At 37.8% G+C, this 24,189-nt stretch overlaps 1 protein-coding gene across 2 annotated transcripts in view; it reads right to left on the reverse strand.

The window, feature by feature from the left end:
- Positions 1 to 24,189, reverse strand: part of doc2b (double C2-like domains, beta) — a 288,545-nt gene that overhangs the window by 204,946 nt on the left and 59,410 nt on the right. Inside the window, exon 1 of one of the 2 annotated variants that reach the window (XM_067437769.1) lies at positions 19,877 to 19,922. The exons of the other annotated variant lie outside the window; for it this stretch is intronic. Within the exon in view, the coding sequence (XP_067293870.1) occupies positions 19,877 to 19,907 (31 nt within the window). The 5' untranslated portion in view covers positions 19,908 to 19,922. Of the gene's footprint in view, positions 1 to 19,876; positions 19,923 to 24,189 lie in introns of those variants that run through there. 2 annotated transcript variants of the gene reach the window in all.

Here is a 24,189-nt window from a genome sequence, read left to right on the forward strand (position 1 = left end):
GATACGTTTGACCATTCAAACCCAAACAATAATCCGCGAAAGAACTGAATCGCAATCGCATGTTGTCTGAAAGGTGTGTGTGTGTGTGTGTGTGTGCTTTAGGTCAGAGTCCAGCAGTGCAAGCACGTCCCGTGCCACACTTTATTTTTATTTTGCGCGCATATTTCTGTTACTTTCTCTGTCATGCGCTGCGTGTATATATTTAACTCTTCTTCTTCAGATGTTTAGTGAACAGTGGAAGCAGAGCTCTGCACACGTCCTGATACCTGCTGTCACACAGCGAAGCAAATTAAGAAATACAGCTCATATTAGCGCTGTCCTCCTTAAAGTACCGGTACTAATAAAATTCCACATCGTACCGTTTATAATAGCAGGGTATTGCAATACTTTTCTAGTACCGGTATATTGTGCAACACTACTATCACATATAACAACATGTTTTAATCACATGTTTAGTGTGTTGGACCATTCCTGTCGGATCCAATATAGAAGGCACAGCATTGTGTTTTAATCTCAAAATGTCTGCAAATCCAGTGTCGACCTGTCTTGTCTACAAAGGATTCCGCAGTGAAATTAAGTGAACAAACATGCAATGTCTTGGACATGTGAGCTGAACGTTCATTAAAAATAAAGTTCACCCACTCATTCCAAATATTAGAATCTGAAGGAAGCTTTGTGAGAAGTTAAAACTTCCAATACTTGAGCAGTGGAGACCTGACTGCTGTGAAACTATGCAACATTACGGTCTTAATATTTAATACACTAAATCTATAAGTTTGTGTATATTGAATACACTACAGTTGAAAAGTTTGCGGTCAGTAAAAGATTTTTATTTAAGAAATCGAGTTTTATTCAGCAAGGGTGCATTAAATTGATCAAAAGCAACAGTAAAGACATTTAAAATGTCACTGTTCTTACTGGACACAAGAGACTTCTTTCTCAAGAATATAAAATCTTGCTTTCTTATGCAAGTAGCCTATGTGAACCGCTTGCAGAATCTGTGAAAATGTGAATAATTTTTTAACGAGTGATCATACAAAAAGCATGGTATTTTTTTTATTAAGTACTGCACTGAATAAGATATTTGACATAAAAGATGTTTACATATAATCCACAAGACAAGTTTATTAAAATGCATCTATTAAAATTACCCCATTCATTTCTCTAATTTTGTTAACATGATTCAGATTTTCACAGATTCTGCAAGCGGTTCACATGCTATTGCATGCAACTATACATACACATATAGTACATACTGTATATTTATATGACATTATACTATATGTTGCTCTCCAGTTCATGCTCTTAAATTAGACATGACACTTTCTTTTTCTTTTTTTTTGTGCAAAGTTGCAATCAACAAGGAAATGCCGAGGGACTGGAAACGTTAATTATCCTTGAGTTGATACATTATGCAGAGGAATATTTCTGCATCAGTTTTGCTTTAGTCTTCCGCTGGAGCCTGCAGGATTGGGTGAAGACTGTGATGCTGAGTATGCCTTTACAGGAACACAAAAATTTTAACAGTCACGAATCATCGCACAGCTCAGTGATGTTCGGCAAGTCAGTCTTATCATACCTAACACCTCTGAGAAGATTTCAGAAACATTCAGCAAAATCATTTCCATTGTTCTCGTCTCTCCATTCACTGTTCACTTTGTACTGTGCTTCAGAGATACAACATAAAGGGGAAAAAAAATCCTACAAGATCAAAGATTTTGCAGAACCCAGCTGAAAGATTAATGATATTGACCAAGGCTTTTGATTTTGGACTTGATATATATATAAAAAAATGACCTTCATGCACAACTTAAAACTTTAATACTATACATGGACTTTTTTTCGAGGCTGTGTTTCTTTGGTGGGATATTTCTTAAAAAATTATAAATATATTTCTTATTAAATATAGGGTGACCAGACTTCCCGTTTTCCCCAGGACAGTATTTCAGCTCTATTTTTAGAGTCACGACTTAATATGAAAATTGCCCAATATTTCATCTGTACAATTATTAGTATTTTTTTATGGCTGGGTGATAGTGAGTAGTAGTCTTCTGTCACACAAGAATAGCTTAAATAAAAACTCATCGTACAACAGAATTACTACACAAAGACTATTTCTTATCGACCTGCAGTTATTGAAGGCGGCCGCGGGATAAGAGAGCGTGCTGCGGAGATCAAGTCAGCCTTGAAGATTTCAAAGAAATGTGTGTACATTTATACAATTTATATAAAAAAATCGTGAATGTTTTTTATTCTTAGTTTTTTTTTTTGTGTGTATATATATATATATATATATATATATATATATATATATATATATATATATATATATATCAACAATTTTATATATAAAAATGTTGAATATCTGACAGGTTTTGAAGAGGATGACAATTTTTATGAGTTGTCAAATAACTTTTTGCTTCCTCCTGATAAATTAGAGCTGTTTTGTTGTATAATTTATTTATTTTTTATTCTATATGAATGAAGTGAGGACTAACTGATTATCAAGATAACCAGCAATGCTGCCTGCGAAACCTGGACGGGAATTACAAAGTCGATGTAATTTCACACGGCGCGGTCACAGGGTAGAATCAGACTAAACCGAGTCAAGGATATTATGATGTTAGCGATCCAGACGATGATTCCCCTCGCAGGTTCAGGATTATCTCATCAAGAGCAACAGTTTATGCAAATGAGCACGCGGTGCGTGGCAGACTGTCAAAAGAAACCAGAAATCAAAACATTTGTTTTTGAGAAACACACCTCTTCCAGAACAACACTTTCTCAGATAACAGAAAGATGGAGAGAGGTGCAACTCTGAATATCTGGAAACGTAGCAGTTTACTGAGCATTTTAAAATGTGAATAAGTTCAGAACTGAATTATTCATTTTGTTCACAGGCCTGAACGACGTGATGGATGTTTATCCACAGCCTGACAGTAAAACATCATCCTGCTGCCTGTTGAATTCATTACAATCTCCACATCATTTTCTTCCAACCAGTTTATACACACGAGAATATGAGATACTATAACACTGTGGATAAGACATTGAGAATTTAAAAAGTTTTATTGCATATGATGAAATTATGATGAGGTCTAAGTATTATGAGGTCTTATCGATTATAAAAGTAAAAGCACAACAAAGCAACCATAATAATTATGCTGGACTAAACAAGAGCAGAAAAAGCTAAGCTAAACAAGTTGTCTCGTCTCTAACGTAGATATAAGGCATTTATGTCAGGAGCATGTATTGATTAAGTCTTGTTTCTCTGCAATTCTAATGAGACAGGGTGAGGAAACCATCAAGGATTTATTGAGGGGCTGTGAACATACAGTGATCCAAAGATTGATCTAACTGTGACATCTGGCTTTAAACATCTGCAAAGCAATCAGGGGCCAAACACTGTTTATGATGAATATAAAAATAAATAAAAAAAGAGGATCAACCACAAAGTTGGAGGCAGAAATATACTTAGAATAAAAAACTGCTGGACACAACAGAAACAACACAAGCTGTATCTAATCCATCAATATAATCAATAAGTCATGACAACATATGGAGGGTGGGGGGTGGGGGTGGGGGCTTATCCCAGCTCATCTTTGATGGCCAGGTCATCACTTTCTCTTCCTCAGTCACAAACCTAGGGGTTCAGTTTGACCCCCCTAGCTGACCTTCATTGACCATATTAAACACATCTGCAAATCCTCCTTCCACCACCTTCGAAACATCTCTAAACTCAGTCCCCTTCTAACCTTTCTAGATGCAGAGAAACTTGTTGATGCCTTTATCTCCACCAGGCTGGAGTCTTTATTGATATTTCTGGCAGAAATATCCAGATGCTTCAATACATCCAGAACAGTGCTGCCAGAGTCCTTATGAGAGTCCGTAAATATGATCAAATAACTCCCAATCTAAACTCACTGCACTGGCTCCCGGTTTCATCCTGAATCAACACATTCTCACACCCAACTCGTCACATATGGACGCTTGACCAGGACCCCTTGTCGTCACTTTTCAACGAGCTGGGCGTACCTTTATCGTCAATTTTCGACGCTCTGGGTGCTCCATTCATTTCAATGAGAAACCTTTGGCGTCATACACAGACGCACTGGGAATGGGAATATTATCGTCATGGTGAAATTTATTTTTTGATTTATTTATTGAAATTATTTATTGGTTTATAATTTTGCCATTATGACATGTTTGAGTGTGCTTCTCAATTAAATCAGCAAGCATAATTTCATTTACATTTATTTTATTTACGCTATTTAGACACATTTTAACATGATTTCATTTACATTTATTTTATTTATGCTATTTAGACACATTTTAACATGTAACCCAACCCCACCCCATCCCTAAACCTACCCATTTGTGTGAACATGATATAAAACACAGGATATAACATACGACTGCATCCACAAGTTTTTCAAAAAAGTTAAATAATCCAAATTTTCCGAGGCCAAATGATTGATGATTTGCATGAAGAAAATCCCCAAAAGCGATCAGCATCTCCATCCGCCGAAGATCACGAACACAACAAATTTCAAATATTGCCGCCCGTACTTCAGATTTCATAGTGAAATTCCATTGGCTCTCGTATGTCTTGTGACCAATTGCGTCATTACGTCAGCATTGATTGTAAAATGTCATTGGCTCTCGTGTGTCTTGTGACCGATTGCGTCATGCTCAGGAGTCTTTTGAATTATTTGAATGAGATATGAATGAGTTCGTTCACGGGGCAGCGGGATCATCATTTCAGCGATTAAAACATCAAGATCAACTCTGTTCTTCACATGAAGGACTTCACATCGGATGACTTCAGAAGACTTGGAATGCAACATGAGCTAATACTTTTATACTGTTTTGGTCAGATTTTGCAATAAATACTTGTGACTGTACATTTATTTGCCTGGTATGTGTTTTATATTGTTAAGATGTGGGTAGGTTTAGGGTAGGAGTGGGGTTAGTTGCTCCAAAATATAAAAGTAGCCTTTAAATATTAATAAAATCATGTCTGCTTTTACAAACGCAAATAATTAAATGCGTCTGTGTATGACGCCAAAGGTTTCTCATTGAAATGAATGGAGCACCCATTGCGTCGAAAATTGACGATAAAGGTACGCCCAGTTCGTTGAAAAGTGACGACAATGGGTCCTGGTCAAGCGTCCATATGTGACGAGTTGGGTGTGAGAATGTGTTGCCTGAATCGACTACAAAATCCTCCTGCTCACACATAAATGCATCACCGGACATGCACCACCATATCAACAGGAACTCATCACTCTGAAATCCTCCACCTGCACCCTCAGATCTTCAGGCCACCTGCTTCTTTTAGTTCCCATCACCAGGCTTCGTACCATGGGAGGCCGCGGCTTTCTGATCGGCTGGACCACGGCTTTGGAACCGCCTTCCCAGTGAGCTGAGAGCAGTACAGAGCCTGGAACAGTTTGGAAAGGCTTATATGTGTTTATTATTTTGATTATTCTATATTTTACTTTTACTTTACTTATTATTTTTCCATGTAGCACTTGAGATTCTTCGGAATGAAAAGTGCGTTATAAATTAAATCTATTATTATTATTATTATTATTATTATTATTATTATTATTATTATTATTATTATTATTATTATTATTATTATCTTCCGAAATGATTCAGAAAATTGCATTATTACACAAAACACAACTTGAAATATTATTATATTCATAAATGTATGTTAAAACATCCCAAAACAGCACCCATACCTTTTTTTTGGGTGCTGTTTTGCATATATATACAGTGAGGAAAATAAGTATTGTCATTTTTGACTGTCATGTTGTCAGTATTGAAATTGTCATCGTAGGTGCATGTCCACTGTGAAAGACATAATCTAAAATTTTTTTTTACACAATATATGATTTTTAACAATTTATTTGTATGATACAGCTGCAAATAAGTATTTGAACACCTGTACATCAACTAGAGTTCTGACCCTCAAAGACCTGTTAGTCTGCCTTTAAAATGCCCACCTCCACTCCATTTATTATCCTAAATTAGATGCAGTTTAAGGTCGTTAGCTGCATAAAGACACCTGTCCACCCCATACAAACAGTAAGAATCCAACTACTAACATGGCCAAGACCAAAGAGCTGTCCAAAGACACTAGAGACAAAATTGTACACCTTCACAAGGCTGGAAAGGGCTATGGGGAAATTCCCAAGCAGCTTGGTGAAAAATGGTCCGCTGTTGGAGCAATCATTAGAAAATGGAGGAAGCTAAACATGACTGTCAATCTCCCTCGGACTGGGGCTCCATGCAAGATCACACCTCGTGGGGTCTCAATGATCCCAAGAAAGGTGAAAAATCAGCCCTGAACTACACGGGAGGAGCTGGTCAATGACCTGAAAAGAGCTGGGACCACCGTTTCCAAGGATACTGTTGGTAATAAACTAAGACGTTGTGGTTTGAAATCATGGCACGGAAGGTTCCCCTGCTTAAACCAGCACATGTCCAGGCCCATCTTAAGTTTGCCAGTGACCATTTGGATGATCCAGAGGAGTCATGGGAGAAAGTCATGTGGTCAGATGAGACCAAAATATAACTTTTTGGTCATAATTCTACTAAATCTGTTTGGAGGAAGAAGAACATAGGGACATAGGACAGGGCAACTGCATTCTGCACATAGGACAGGGCAACTGCACTTTATTAAGGAGAGGATGATCAGGGCCATGTATTGCGAGATTTCGGGGAACAACCCATTTGAAGATGGGTCGAGGCTGGGTCTTCCAAAATGGCAATGATCCAAAATCCCTCCTGCAGTGTGTGCAAACCTGGTGAAAAACTACAGGAAACGTAGTTTGACCTCTCTAATTGCAAACAAATGCTACTGTACCAAATATTAACATTGATTTTCTCAGGTGTGCAAATACTTATTTGGAGCTGCATCATACAAATAAATAGTTAAAAAAATCATACATTGTGATATCTGGATTTTTTTTTTTTTAGATTATGTCTCTCACAGTGGATATGCACCTACGATGACAATTTCAGACCCCTCCACGATTTCTAAGTGGGAGAACTTGCAAAATAGCAGGGTGTTCAAATACTTATTTTCCTCACTGTGTATAAATTACAAGTTAAGCATTCAGTATTGCTTATAACGAATTCCTTTGCGTAGCTGATCGCATGAATCACTGAATATCAGAATCACATTTTGGCAGCTTTGTACAGCAAAGCTATTAATATAAGAAAGTGGTTTAAAGATTTGTCATTGGCAAAGACAAAGAGACAAGTTCACAGCGTAGACAGAGATGTGGCCACGGGTGCAATTATGAATGGGCCTAGTACCAGTGACGTGATCGCCGTCACTGCGGCTGTGACTGGGACTGGGACAAAGCTTCAGAGATTTCACTCGAGAGAGTGAGACCAGCCAACCAGCCGACTTCAACTATTTAATTTTTTTTTTGAATACACTGCTTGCTACATTTTTATTGCAGTAAGGTATGCATTGCTTTTATTATTGTTGTGTTGTTGGTGGAAACAAGGAGCTTTTGTGACTCATGTTTATGAAGTGTAGAGTCATAAATCGAATGGGTTTTGGTGTAGTTTTAGGTTGGACTTGTAATGATATACATTGATTGTGCCTGTTACTCAAGAAAGCCACTAGATGGCACTGTGTTGTGAATGTGACGAACAATGCAGTGTAATGGAGAATTTGAGATCATATGGTGGAGTGTTTTATTTGAATAATTGAACAAAAGACTTTAATTGTCACGATTCTCCAGTGAGAGTGTCCCTGATTACCACCAGAGGGCACTCCACTGACTGTCTCTCCATCAAAGACTACATTACCCATAATCCTTTGCCCGAACTCATCAGCACTTACTGTTTACACCTCTGTCTCATTACCTCTGTATATACCATGTTCACTCATCGAAGTCTTCTGTAACTGAACTGCTCTGAGACAGATTGTAGGATCCAAATGCAGTATTTATTTAGAGGGTAATCCACAATCGTAGTCCAAAAACAGGCAAGAGGTCTTAACAGGTAATCAGTCAAATCAGGCAAACAAAACAGGAGAGACAGGCAAAAGGGTATTTCATGGAACGTGCAAGTAATCTAAGAACAAGAGACATGAAAGCAGGGAAACACTCTTGTTACTCTAAACTCTACTTCTCATTTCAACCAGATGATCCTACAGTCAGTGTTCGTATTGCTGCCTGTCTGACAGACATTTCTGACTGGATGAAAGGGCATCATCTTAAACTCAATCTTGCAAAGACAGAATTACTTGTTTTCTCAACCAACCCAGCACTTCATCAAAATTTCTCCATTCAGCTTGGTTCATCGACCATATCTCCATCAAGGACAGCCAGGAACCTTGGAGTTGTGATTGATGACCAGTTAAACTTCACTGACCACATTACTGCAACAGCCCTGCAGATTTGCTTTATACAACATTAAAAAGATTAGACCCTTCCTATAAGAACAGGCTGCACAACTCCTGGTTCAAGCTCTTGTTCTCTCCAGACTGGACTATTGTAATGCTGGCGAGAGTGGTCTTTAATGAGCCGAAGAGAGCGCATGTTACGCCTCTCTTCATCAAACTGCACTGGTTGCCAATGGCTGCTCGCATCAAATTCAAGGCACTAGTTATCGCCTACAAAACAACCACTGGCTCTGCACCAATATACCTAAACTCACTTGTTCAGACTTACACACCCTCCAGAAGCTTGCGTTCTGCGAGCGAGCGGCGCCTCGTGGTTCCATCCCAAAGAGGCATGAAATCGCTCTCACGGACATTTTCCTGGACCGTTCCCACCTGGTGGAATGACCTGCCGATCTCAATTCGTGCTGCCGAGTCTGTAGCCATTTTTAAAAAACATCTTAAGACACATCTTTTCCAATTGCACTTGACCAATACAGAATAGCACTTACTGATCAACACAGCAACGACCAAAAGCGCACACTCCTGGATCATATCTACGTCTCTCATCCGGATTTGTGCCTTCAGGCGGGTATGTTACATAGTTATCATAACTATCAGAATCCAGTGTTCTGTATTTTGCGTACGTGAGTTTTTGTTGTAGATGGCTATTGCTGCGCGTTTAGCTAGAATGCCATAAAAAACCAACCCATTGGGCCACTGAATCTGCATTAACGACAACAGCTGGGGCATCAGCCTTAGTCCTAATGGGTTGTTATCATAGCTATCAAAATCCAGTGTTCTGTATTTTGTGTACGTGAGTTTTTGTTGTAGATGTCTATAAAAAATAAATAAATAAATAAATAAATAAATAAATAAATAAATAAATAAATAAATAAATAAATAATAAAAAAAAAATGGTGTACTGTGCTAATTAACTGAGATTTCTTACAGCTCTTACAGGTTGTTGGCTTGTCTGTTTCGTTGCTTCTATTACTTTCCCCTTTTTTGTAAGTCACTTTGGATAAAAGCGTCTGCTAAATGATTAAATGTAAATGTAAATGTCTAAACAAGACTTCGCCGTGAATGACAGAGTGAACATGGTGTATATAGAGGCAGAGGTAATGAGGTAATAAGACCAAGCAGCACCCCCCGCGATCTCTCTTGAAGCCAATATGGAAGTAATGTAAACTGCAATTCATTGACTAGCCACTAGAGACAGGCTCCAGAAGCATGCATGTTGTGATTTTATAGACTTCATCAGTGACTGTTGTCATTGAAGACACTGCCCATTTGTGCCATCTCAACATCTCTGTGCTGTGACTAATGCATGGTCACGTCTGCCAGCTCATAGACAAGATGACTCGGGGGAAATTACTTTTTACCTTCACTGTTTAAATAGGAGTTTCTGTGAATGACTGACATCCATCTCTTGGAGAGACAGGCATCTGTTGCTTCATCTAATAAAAACGAAAAGTATGAAGATATAGATGGGTTAGTGTTTGGCTATAGCTCAGAAGAGATGCTAACAAGGTGACAGTTTCGGACCGCCATACGTTTTCTTATTTTTATAATATTTGTATTACATCATATGGCACGTGTTAATCCATTCTCTAGCTACATGTCAAATATTGGGATATTCATGTCAGATTCAGAATCGTGAAAACAGTCTCACTTTCACAATAGCATCTGCCTAGTAAAAGCCAATTATATATGAATAGATTTTGTACCTTTCAGAATAACTGTCATTATGTGTAATTTTCAATAAACATAATGAGAGATCAGCATGAGGGTGAAGACAATGATCTGATGCATTAATGAAGGCAGTAGAAGAACATTTCCTCATTTTTCCTATTTCGATAGTCTTTCGATAGTCCACTTTAGACATTCTACTAAGTAACACTGCAACTACATGTCAACTAGCAGTCATTAGAGTATTAGTAGACTGTCTGCTTAATATCGGCTAACATTTATTTTGATGGTCCCCTAAAAGACATTTGACTTCTTTTGCAAATACATTTCAACTTATTCTACTAACTCTAATGTTTTACTAACACTAACCTACCAGTCTACTAACACTCTAATGCGAGTTAGCTGACATGTAGTTACTTAAAGCAGTGTTAGGGTAAAGTGACATTACTTTTAAATTTACAACAAATTTTTTTTTTTTTTTTTTTTTTTTTTTTTTTCAATAAGTAATGCAAGGTACTTTATTTTCCATGTATTGACTGAAAGCTATCTTGATGGTTAACATAATGGTTATTATTACAGACTAAATGTAAGCATGCATTTTCTCGTCTCGCTCAAAACAGATTCAGTATTCCTAGAAATGAATAAAAACAGTGAAATGCAAACTCAGAATATTCCACAAACTAGAAATAATTAAATGTTAAACAACACAAATACACCTTGTGTATTTAATCTCACTTTATTAACCAGTATCTTTAATGCTGACCTTTGATGATCCAATTCAACCATACTAATAAAGGAAAAATACTCAACAAGTTTGTGTTTTATTTATGTGTTTGTTTGCAAGCCCAGCCCAGGTAAGAAAAATAAATGTAAAGGTAGCGTAATGCATTACTTTCCAATAAAAGGAACTAAGTAACGCAAGTAGTTCCATTTTTAAGGAGCAATGCAATATTGTAATGCATTACTTTTAAAAGTAACTTTCCCAAACAATGCTTATAAGTGACATGAAGGCCAAGTATGGTAACTCATACTTGGAATTTGTCCTATGCATTAACCAATCCAAGTTAGTGCACACACATTAGGGGCAGCGAGTAGTGAACACACACTGAAAACTGTAAGGCGGAGCCAGGATTTTTTTTGGGGGGTGGCAGGGCAGGTCTTTAGTCAGGGGGCCAATTCTGAAAAGGGCTTCTGTTAAGACTTTTGCGGACATGTTTAGGTACAAGCTGTCACCCTATTTGTTTTGTTAGAAGACATCCATTGGTAAGATATTAGGGTGGTTATCAAGCTGAATTTTTTGTTTGCGTGACTTGTACAAGCAATTTCAGGCCAATTTTTTTGTTTCCTGCTCAACTCGATATGCCAACGATAAATGTTGAATATCTTCACAACCACAAAGACCATATACATAACAATGGTATCAAATGAAAGCTAACACTAAAGTGTCAAAAGTGTCTAAATAAACTAAAGTTTCTGCTAAAGTGTCAGAATAAACATTCATTGTACAGTATAAGAGAAAACAGAACTAGAACATGAAAAAAAATAATCTCTGCCTAAAGGGAACCAGTTTTCAAAGTTAATATCAGCTTGGAAATATAACAAAGTATCCCAAAACCTCTATCAATCAGTACCCCTAGCTATGTGAATGAGTCAAGCCAAGTTTAAAGCTTGTAGGAAGAGACAAGTTATAATGCACAAGTTTATAATACTTTAATGTCTAAGCGGAAACGTAGAACTGTAGATGGTGGTCTATGGTGCTATTTGACTTAATTTATGTACAATGGTGTAACACATTACATTTAACTGACATATCTCTATAGTTATTAATTCCATCCTACTATAACTGCTCTCGCACTTCTTTGGGGTTAGGGGTTAGTAGTTAGTAGTAATAACTATGAAATAGTCAGGAGGCCAAAACTGATATTAAAACTTTGTCGGCCATTTTTGGTACAAGAATATAGACTGTCCAGTATTAATATTTAACCCCTCAACATGTGTTTTAGCCAGGTTGTCAGCTAAGAAAATGTTTGTTTTTTTTGTCCATTTTAACACTATAATCTTAAAAGTGGTAAAAGTGGACCCCCCCCCCCAAGTGCTTCCATTTTCTATGTTACCTACAGTAATTTTGAGCAAATGTGCAATATAATCCAATTTATGTGCAAGCATGATCATTAAAAAATGATAATCAATAAATACCACAAGAGTATCACACCACAAGGGGCACTGTTGTGTCAGCAGCACAGCTGTGATTTGGCATGAAGCAGCAGATCCTAGGCTAATGGATCTGCTGGAAGGCTAATGAAGATAAACCAACATATACCTTTTGGCAACAATACCTGTATCTTGTGTCTATTCTTTTGGCATTCACACGGGCACTGAGATGAGGTGACTGGAAGCTTTACATGTCGACCTTCAAGAGCATGATGCCCTGGTTTGCTGAATATGATCACACAAGATGGGGTGCTGTATTCATAGCAGACATCACCGGTTGTCAAAGACACCAACTCATACATATTCTCCAGTTGGAAGACGTGGTATCTCTAGAATTGGTCTACAAGTCCAAAGACATCATCATTATCCCTTCTGAGTCTTGATGGAAGGCAGTCTTTTTGGTTGTCTTCATCATCTTCTCCATCATGTGTCAGTCCAAACAGGGATCTAGTGTCCTGTGCTAAAGGTGCACGTTCATTGTAGGTGATGGACCAACGGTTTCTAGCCTTCTCAATTCGAGTGATGCTCACCAATCCTCCAGCAACCTTTCTGGTTTTGTTGATGTGCTCAAGGCAAAGATCGAATGGCACCTTGTTGAAGCTGTGTTTGGCTACAAAATCACCATCTAGGAATCCCTGGTAGCCCCGTGGTGCCGTCTGTGCCAGATGTTCCATGTCTGCGATGAATACAGCACCCCATCTTGTGTGATCATATTCGGCAAACCAAGGTTGCTCTTGAAGGTCGACATGTAAAGGTTCCAGGGGGACGGGGAGAAGAGAATCTACCTTTCCCACTTTTATAGTGTTAAAATGAAAAATAAAAATAAAAATTCTAAGCTAGCAACCTGGCTAAAACACATGTTAAGGGGTTAAATATTAATACTGGACAGGTTGTATGCTTGTACCAAAAAGTTTAAATATCAGTTTTGGCCTACTGACTACTGGGATGGAACAAAAATCTTCATTATTTCACCATAAAAATTAGTTTGACTTTGATGTACTGGACTGTTTTAGTGCCTACAACACAAATGAATAGTTAATTTGTACTAATTTGACATTTTTTTTTAACAGTATTACCCTCACCTGCAGCCATATTAATAAAGGGGCTCACATTACAGCTAAAGTTCAACTTGCTCAGTCAGCTCGGTTCTGGTTCTCAAAAAGCCAGCTTGTTTGCATATCCATGGATGAAACATGCAGATAACTACATAGCCTAAATTATTCAATCTTCATTGAATATTATATAATCAATGAACTCTTCAACAATTTTCTAAAACTTGCAAGCAAAAAAGTAAAGACTAAATGTTCAACTTTCTATATTAGTTCCCCAAAAAATAATTCCAACAGGTTTATTATAAATTAAAATCAGTACAAACTAGGAAAAAAAAGTGTGTTCTCTATATTGAATCCCCATGTGCAAGACTGCATAAGGGCAGAAGAACATTATATTTTTATGCATTTAAATATGCATTTAAATATTAAATATGATCCATTGTTGTTTTTATACTTAACAAATTTAGGCAAATTTAACACATTTATTTGTGTATATAAAAAAATACATATCAGCTTATGCCTTATATTGTGATCTCACATGGCAGGATATTTTATTCCAGAGACATGTGATGCATAATTAACAAATACATACATGCATGCACAGTTTTGAAGCAACTTTAATTGTCTTTTTGGTTATTTTATGACTTAATTGATGACAGAACTATGACTTTGCATGCTCGTAGTTTCTTTTGTACTTTATTTTAATTGATATACAGCGCACCACATTTGCATGTGATATTCAAGAGTGCACAATACCAGCTGGCACTAGGACAGGAAAGTTAGTTTTTCTGAGTTTTACTGACATAAAGCCTGAGAACATCCAATCTGACAGCAGACACTGAATAAGGACAACACATTTCTCTCAGCCTTTGACTGAAGTGCTAACAGCTTTCACACGTCTTTCAAAAGAAGTGGCATTGAAAAAACTGAGAATTAATAGTTGCTTATTGTTTCTTTGACTGCACACAATGCGACTCACCAGTTGAGAAACACTGACGTATATTATAATATTATATATATATATAATATAATATATATATATACTTTTTTATATAATTATCAATTTTTTTTAAATATATATATATATATTTTATATATATTTTTAAAAAAACTTTTTTTTAACTATAATTTCTTTTACTTTTTTTTATTATTATATTATTATTATTTGTGTATTATTATCAGGACCCACAAATATTCCCCCATTGCATTATTTTACATTATATTCAACATTATGTATAGTCATTGTATTATTCTATGTAGGAAAGATTAATAATTTAATAATGTCACAAACTCCGTAAACTATTTTTCCCCCCCTCACACATTACTTTCAATGAGGGCAAACATTCTCTCCACATGCTTGCTATGCCCTGCCTCTCCCGCTATTAATGCAGTATGTAAGAATGAACCATCTTAAATGCTTTGAATAATTATACAAACTAAATGTGATCTGGCGGTTTAAATAATGTTTGCACTTTGACTTGGAGGAGTGTCGCTTTAAAGGTGCCCTAGAATGAGTTGAAACAATATGTTAAACTGTTCTCTGATATCTACATAGAGGGAATATTCCATTAATGACACATATCGTTTAACGATATATCGGTATACCCCTACTGATGTAGGCTATATATATACTATTCACTATTCTCTGTTCTGATGAAGTTTAATGGCTAAAGCAAAGTTGGAGTGCACGTATGAAAGTCTGACATTTTTTGTTGTCTTAAACAGACCTGCAAACTCCTCAAAGTAAAAAAGGTTACAGTGTCGGGGGGCTGGGGGACGGGTCTAGCTGTGCTATATATATTTATATGCTGCATTTATGTAAATAGACATTTATCTGCCTTCTATAGTCATTGTGTCACCTCAGCTCCGCGCACATCCCACCTTTTTGCCCATCTTCTGTTATCCGGGAGTGACACGCTCGCAAGATGGCAATGCCCAGCTCGACTCTACTTTAAGCTTCAGAACGGCTCATAGGAATCCTATGGGTGACGACACGGACACTACGTCCATATTTTTTTTTTACAGTCTATGATATTCACATAGAAAAAGGCTGTTTTCATTTGTAATGGTATTTCACAATATTACTGTTTTAACTGTGTTTTTGATTAAATAAATGCAGCTTTGGTGAGCAGAAGATAAACAATTAAAAAGCTGTCAGTTAGCACTGCATTATTCATATGATATAGGCCTACTTTATTGTCAATAAATAGCCTACATTGAGATGGCTTGAAAAACACACATAAAGCATATATTGTCGCAATCGTCTGATTGTCGTCGTCATGTTTCAGCTCATAACGATTGTTTTCCTTCAGCTGCAGCTCCAGCGTGACAGTAAGTTTCTACGAATCCGCTTTTGGACTCTTTTCTGTGAGAGCGCCCTCCTCATATTTAGATAGCCTACGAATAAAATGACAGGTCATGCATACGCTGTGTGCTTCAAGATTCTGACGCAAGTGCTAAGATTTCGATTGGCCCAGAGAAATCCCCCCCCCCCCCCCAAAAAAAAAGAACCCTCTTCGGTTCTACGCGATTCACGTAAATGACCCAATTGACCAAGAAAATGGCGATTTTTAGTTTCCAAGTCCGCTTAAAGAGACGGTTCTGCATTTAAATAAATGCAAAAAGTAAAAAAAAAGAGACAGACACAGCAGCTGTGAGCAGGGTGGCTAAAAGGGTGACCAAGTTTAGGCCAAAGACCCCCAGCCACCCCCTAGTTCCCCCCCTGGGACACACACCCAAGTTAAGTGCCTTGCAGCCTCAGTCATGGGTTTCCTGCTGGTAACAAAGGAGTACTTCAGCTCTGGGAAGATGAATCTGTATTTAAACTGGGCCATTAATGTAGAAGAAATGTGAAGCTTGTGCAGTGATGAAGCGCAGCATTCTGAACAGGAACGCTCAGTCATAAGCTGCTCGCAGCGTGAACAATGCACTTTTCTTAATCAAATATTTTTGAATCGTTTTGTTTAAAAGTGGACATTTCAAGCTTTCTATACACATATTTCTCATGTCTGTGAGGCAAGTAGCCTGCTGAGTTTCTGTTTATTTATGAGACACGCTACAGTACGAGCAATGAAAGCGATCACTCCCATTACTTCATGTCACGATTATAGTCTGCTATTTGCTTATTATTTATTAAAACCAGGCAATTGGCCAAAGAAGACTTTATTAAAATGAAGATACAATTTAAACAAAATGAAAGAAATGCTTTCTATAAAACAAAACTTAATATTAAACTACATATAACCACCAAAATCATTTCTGACCCACTCGCATCTTTTCACTTATCATAATCAGATGAAATGTAAAAATAATATCATAATATTTCAACATAAATATGAAGAAAAAAAAAAAAAACATTGTTTAATGGCTACAACAAAGTAAGCTACAGATAAATGTCTGAGCTGGATTTGAGCAAACGTTATTTTACCGGTGAGTGGTTCATGAGTGCGCGCCTGTGGATTATTGAGCTGAGTCAAGTCAAGTGAACTTTATTTATATAGCACTTTCACAATGATGATTGTTTCAAAGCAGCTTCACAGTGTTAACAGGAAAATATTGCAACAAAATCTGATTCGACTGTACAGTCGCTCTGGAGAAAACAGCGATGTATCAACTCATTTCAGTTTATCAATGTTAGTTAACATGAGTCGCACTGGTCCGCTTCACTGCGCTCGGCTCATTACAGGCTCGTTCTCATCAGAACACGGGCTCGGGCTCATTATTACAGTTGAAGGTCCCGTTCTTCGCAATTCCATATTTCAAACTTTAGTTAGTGTGTAATGTTGCTGTTGGAGCATAAATAATATCTGTAAAATTATAAAGCTCAAAGTTCAATGCCAAGCGAGATATTTTATTTAACAGAAGTTCCCTTTCAAAGCCTACAGCGAACGGCCGGTTTGGACTACACCCCCCTCACTTCCTTGCTTGAATGACGTCACCAGAACCGTTTGTTGACTAACCCTCCACCCACAAGAACACGCAAAATAGGGGCCGTGGTCTTGTTGCTCTCCCACGTGGAGAAGAGCGCACATTCAGCGCTAGCATCTCCCCGTTATGGTAAGAGGCGGGACTTTTCCGGGCAAAGTGCGCTAAGCTGCTGTCCAATCACAACACGGGAAGCGCTGGCCCAATCAGAACTCGTTACGTATTTCTGAAGGAGGGACTTCATAGAACAAGGAAATCATCAGGCCGTTTTTAGGACAGAGGAAACAGCGCTGTACAGATAAGTAAATTGTGTGAAAAATACTGTTTTTTTACACACGAAACATCAACTCATGTTATATTGCACACTGTAAACATAATCAAAGCTTCGAAAACACGCGAAGAACGGGACCTTGAATGTGTCGGGCCGGGCCGGGCTCGGACACAACGTGCACGGGCTCAGGTTTACATGAATGCCTGCGGCTGCCCGAGCTGAGCACTGTGAGCACTACCCTACTCCTCATGTGTGAGTTGAAAACATGTGGAAATCGCTCCCTCTACCGGCATAGTCTTTAGCCTCCGGCCAAAAATTTCTCAGATGACGTAAATGATGATATTGTGTCATCGGAGGATTTTTTCCAGAAATAAAATGCATAAATCTCTTGTCTCAGGGGGATATTTGATCATTCCAATATACTCCATGGGGTTTCTACTGATACAAAGCCATATGCTAATTGCTGAATTAACCCTTTAAAAATCAAACCCTCAACATTCAGGATACAAGACTCTTGAAAGGTCCCATGACATGGATTCTTTTAATATTTCATAATGTTTCCTGAGGCATACTTATATTGTTAGTATGGTTTTTACATCTAAACATTTCATAATTTAAAAATAAAAGCATTTTTTCTATACTGATATTAGCACTCTGGCTTGAATGCACTGTTTCAAGGGGAGTGTCTGCTGTGAGTCTTCAGTGAAAACACCCACTGTTGTGATTGGCTGACATCTTTGCATTTGAAATGAGATTACGTGCGGAGGGGGCGTGGTTTAATCAGGTGCGAACAGGAGCAGCATATTATGTTGAGCATAATTACTAGAGCAGTGCCATTCAAACGGCAGTTTGGGCAAGTGTCCACTGAGATATATGTGTGATTGACCGATCTAAACATTATAAAGAGTGTTCTTTGATCGCTCTCTGTAGTTTAATCATTTAATTAGCAGATTTGTTTCATGCTGCTAACAGAAATGAGTGAAGTTGATCGTTTTAGTCATTCTTGATTTACTGATGCATCAAGATGGCCAGCTGTGGGACTAATAGCAGTATTAAATGATTAGAGAAAGAAAGTCTGTGTGAACTTGAATGATTAGCTACACATCAGAACTCACTGATCCCAGATCAGGCATTAATGAACACTGTTACTCACTGTTTGTGGTGGTGCTGTTAAATCCATATATTAATGTCTGTGCTGCTGACATCGCGACTGATAAACTGAATCCATTCTCTACTAATTCTCTGGACAAAGCAGAGGAAGGAGCGGTTACCTTTCCTGATATGACGTTATAACAGGAGAATTCAAGATCAGCTCGTCTGAGATCTCATTTTCTCAAAGGCAGAGAAAGACAGCCTGAACGGTTTACACCGATCAAAATGTATAGCCAATTGGGGACAACATTTAGGCTAGGGGAACTCATATAAATGTTGAAAACCTCATAAAATAAAAATGTCATGCCATGGGACCTTTAAACATTGGGCCACGACTGCCCTATAGTTCTATTATAGTTAGTAGCTTTTGGACTTTCAAAATAAAGTAACCCTTTTTTTAATTACGTGAGTACATAATAATAAATTATTTAGTTATTTTGTTTATTGATGTTTAAGGGTGAATGTGGTTCGTAAATGGCACTTTATGTAACAAAATACAAATAAATGCTTAATGTGAACTTTGATCAAGAATCGTTTTACTCCTCCAGCCACAATGCATCCATTCAGATTTCTAATTAAAGCACATTACTGCTCCAGGTTAGGAGAGAAAGATGATTTGTGTTGCTTCACCCTGCAGATACAACACTAGAGCTTCAGCTGAGCAATGGACTGTGTCTCCTTTATTTCATTTTTCATCAACTTCGCTTGATCCAAATACAGCACCGGAAGCACATACGCTCAGAGATGTTGGCGAAAGCTTGAGCTGCAACTGAACAAAAACAGGCTGCGACGTAAGGAAAATACCCAGCACGCGGGGCACCAGCTGTCCCAGTTGAAATATTAACATCTTCCTTTCCTTACACAACATGCAATCAATAGATCCTGCTCATCAGGACCTCTTATTCACCAAATGCTTGGATGCATGCTGCCAGATCTCACAGGAAAGTAAATATGCATCTATGTTGGTGTATCGGCAGAGCGATTCAATGCTGCGTGGAGAACTGAGCTCATACTGCAGTCCAATCGATGGCACTGAACTTTCAAAGAGAGTGACTCACTGAACCTCCACTAGCTCTGATACAAAGCAAAGACGTGCAAGATTTATATATAGCCATCTGTGTTAAAAAGAAAGGTCTGACATCTGTAAAATAGACCTGGACTTACTTTTTAGAGCTGGTTTCAACACAACAGTCATCCATCCTTAGATTCACAGTAATTTTGAACATTTTGAGATGAAAGGAGTGCACAGTCCATGTGCACACTCCACACAGGATATTCAAAGAACATGTAAACAGATGAATGAATCAGCACATGAATTATGAAAACCCTTTTTCCATTATCGTTAAATTCACCTGAAGACAAATTAAAGCTTTTAGGTCTCTTAGGCAATAGTTTTTTATTTATTTATTTCACGTGCCTACATTTTTATTTATTTTGTAATGAAATCAAAATCTATAACAAATTATTTATTACAGTTAGGTTCATTTTTTAAATTAATTTATAACTATACTATATTGCATTTAAAAATATATATATAATTCAAAAGTTTGGGGCTCACTAAGGCTGCAAATAGGTATCTGATCAAAAAAACAGTAAAAACAGTAATACTGTAAAATATCATTACAATTTGAAATAACCGTTTTCTATATGAATATATTTTCATATAGAAATTATATGTGATTTTCTGAACTTTCAGCATCCTTACCCCAGTCTTCTATGTCACAAGATTCTTCAGAAATCATACATTTTAAAGAAAAATCTGGTCTCCAATTGAACATTGTCTAGCGACTCATCAAATCAATATTTTTCAGTTGGCCAAATTGAATTTCTGTGAATTAAATTGCATCAATTCACAGAAATTCATCATCATCATCATCATCATCATCATCATCATCATCATCATCATCATCATCATCATCATCATCATCATCATCATCATCATCATCAAGGTTTAACTGTGAAAGGCTTCAATATACCTGTTTATAGTATATATCCTATTTAACTTCATAATCAAAACCTTAATCAATATTTATCTTCCTATATAAGTATAATGATTCTTTCCAGTTATGATTTTGCTTTTAGTTTCTTGTTTTCTAAAGTGTATATTTGGTCTCTTGAGGAGTGGCTGAGGGTCTGCCCTAGGGATGTGTGATGTGTCACTAAACACTTGATAGTAACAAGGTGTTGTGTGTTTAGATTTTGGAGGCATCACACACCCCTAACATGTCAGGAGTGCAGTAACAGGGTTTGCTCACTTAGCCCGGCTTCCAGAGATGAAATATGGATTTGTCTTTCATTTCATTTATTATATTTTATTCCTTTTATATTTCCTTTTACTGAAACACTAAAGACTCAAGATGAATATTGCCTGTACTATTGTGTGTCCCTCTCACTGAAAGAACGCACATGTTATCAGTATGTTTTGGTTAGAATTCGAGCTTAATCAGCTCCAACTTTGGAGACTGTGTATCTGCGCAATATTCTGTGTTACAGATCAGTGTTGAGAATGGTGTACAATGGGCACCCTAAGAGATGGCGGACGCGTGATGGAGTCGCCTGTCAATTGCGTCATATCTGCGTTACGTTCGGTTTCCGGTTTTATTTGGCTGAAGCGCCTTACTCTTCACAGTGTGAATAAGTGTCACAGCAGCCACAGAGTGAACGAACAGAGTCATAACTTCATTTTAAACACACTTAAATGCAACCTGATCTCACAGAATTCCATGAAATGAACACGGACCCTTAACTCAAAAATCTGTGGTAGTTTCACGGAATCGCCGAAAATTGATGCCTATGTAAGTCAATGACAGGCATCATCTGTGGTCCACACACGGATTCCCAACACACATTTAATTATTTGCATTTGTAAAAGTAGACATGATTTTATGAATATTTATAGCCTACTTTTATATTTCAGAGCAACTAACTCCACTCCTACCTTAAACCTACCCACTTATCAACAATATAAAACAAATACATTTACAGTCACAGTTATTTATTGCAAAAATGGACCAGAAACAGTATAGAAGTATTAACTCATGTTGCATTCCAAGTCTTCTGAAGTCATTCGATATCTTCATGTAGCTGATCTTAATGTTTTAATCGTTGAAATGATGATCGCGCCCCACACACACACTCATTCATATATCTGATTCAAATGATACAAACGGTCACGAGAAACATGAGAGCCAATGGCATTTTACAATCAAAGCGGACGTAATGACGCAATTGGTCACGCGACATACAACAGTTAATGCTGTCAGAGCTGATGTGATGTTTCTTCCGGCGACAATATTTGAAATGTATTAATATTCGGCGGATGGACTCGCCATTACTGATCGCTTTTGGGGATTTTTTTCACAGAAATTAATGGTTTGGCCTCAGAACACTTGGAATATTTGTAGTTTCTGAATAATTGTGCCTCCAGTATCTGTGTATCTGCCAGTTATATCCAGTTTTTTATAATACACAAATGGGTAGGTTTAGGGAAGGGATTTAGTTAAGTGTTCAAAACGTGTCTGAATAAAAAGAAAATAAATGTAAATAAATTATGGTGACTGAATCAAAATGACAAGGTGTTGGAACAGGGAATCCGTGTGTGGACCACAGATGATGCCTGTCATTGACTTAAATAGGCATCACTTCCGTGAACCCATCACGGAATTTTCGGCGATTCCGTGAAACTACCACAGATTTTTGAGTTAAGGGTCCATGTTCATTTGACGGAAATCTGTGAGATCAGGTGCTTAAATGTATCTATGATAAACAGTGATGCGTTACCTCATACTCATGACCGGAAAGCAGAATGGCGCCGGCAACTGTCCCGTCATAATAAAAGTCCCGCTGCTCATGAGCCGTGTGTTGCGTAACAATAACTCCAGCAGCCTTGCTCAGCTCCTCAACACTCTGTCCTGCTCTGCTTCATAATACAGTAACGTTAATAACTGCATCCATCAACATGATTTCTGTCCTATCCCGATTCTTTTCCACTGGCTGTGAGGTGAAGACCACATGTTCCAAGATTCTGAGCTCAAACTTAGTGTCAACAAACTAAACCTAGCGGGCGGAAAAGTTACAGAGTGTAGCTTTAAGGCATCCTTGCTCTCTGTGAGCGTATGTGCATCCTTGTTAATAATAAAGTATCAATTAAAATGTACTAACCCCAAAACTTTTAAATGGTACTGTATGCTCAGGCTAATTTATTCAACAACACATAGATTAATAAAAACAACTGTAAAAAGTATTGTTAGTTAGTTCATGATGCTTAAGGCTATATTGAGTGAAAAAAACAACAACCTATAAAGCTTTTATGTTTGTGATCCAAGTTGTACATTAATAAATGATTTCAAATCACAAATGCATTGTGTTCATCTTCATAATAGTTTCCGTTAACAAAAGTAGCCTTGTCCAGAACTCCTTAAGTGTTGATCAATGGGATCTTCTGTGTTGTCGCCCTGTGTACTTCTGCTCTATTAGACTGACGTACCACACAAACAAGACCTCTGAAATGTCTCTCTTAGTGATGGATGAGCCTGGGGGACCTCAGGGTAAGGACATAGACATAACAGCAGGATAACATCCTGACATTCACACACAGCCTGTCTGGATCTGACAGGGAGGGGAGCTAAGGGAAGTGTTGAAGCATGGATACTTGTCTCCGATCAGAACAGCGTCTCCTCACGCAGCTGGACTGGAAGGTGTGCACTGACAGGCCAATGCCTCTGAACAGTCACCTGAAGCCTAGATGGGAGGGATTCCTGCAGAGTTTTTGAGATGCTGGGATTATTTTCTACTGAGGTGGCTAATGAGACGTAAGGAGAGTACGTTCCGTTCGGTTAGCTGCTGATGGTATCACGACAAAACTTTCAATGCAAGCCCTAATTTCGCTTTCTGTCTCAAAGAAATTGGAACATCTTGACATTTTTCACAAAAATGTCAATCAAATACATTTAGCCACATATTTATTAGAGAGAAGAATATGTTCAGCCTCCTCCCTCCGAAGCTTTGTTGATTACTACCGAAGCTTTGAAGCTTTAAAATGGTATTCGGACCAGCCATAGTTATTATGCTTCGCTCAGGCAATTTAAGACTCGTGTTTAAGGGTGCTTTCACATCTCTAGTTCGGTTCATTTGGTCCGTACCAAGGGCAAACAATTATACATTGTTGCATTTTTCAGCTTTTTTGGTTCCTTTTCACACCACACTGATTGCTTTGGTCCGAACCAGTTGAAACGAACCAAAACGCAAGCACGTGACAACCATGGTGACAACATCCACATCACTCATTGGGCATGGCATTGGGCGTATTTCCTAAACTGCTTTTCGATTGGTCAGAATTTACGTGTGGGAAAATTCCAGCAGAAGAGGCAAAGCCAGCAAACTATAATAACACTATGGAGAGACGACCGCGGGCTAGTTTTGTCCCTGGCCATAATCTACTACACTGTGTGTATTTACCACAGAGTATGCAAATACAT

This window comes from Pseudorasbora parva, chromosome 3 (genome assembly GCF_024679245.1).
Source record: "Pseudorasbora parva isolate DD20220531a chromosome 3, ASM2467924v1, whole genome shotgun sequence".
NCBI classification, from domain to species: Eukaryota; Metazoa; Chordata; class Actinopteri; order Cypriniformes; family Gobionidae; genus Pseudorasbora; species Pseudorasbora parva.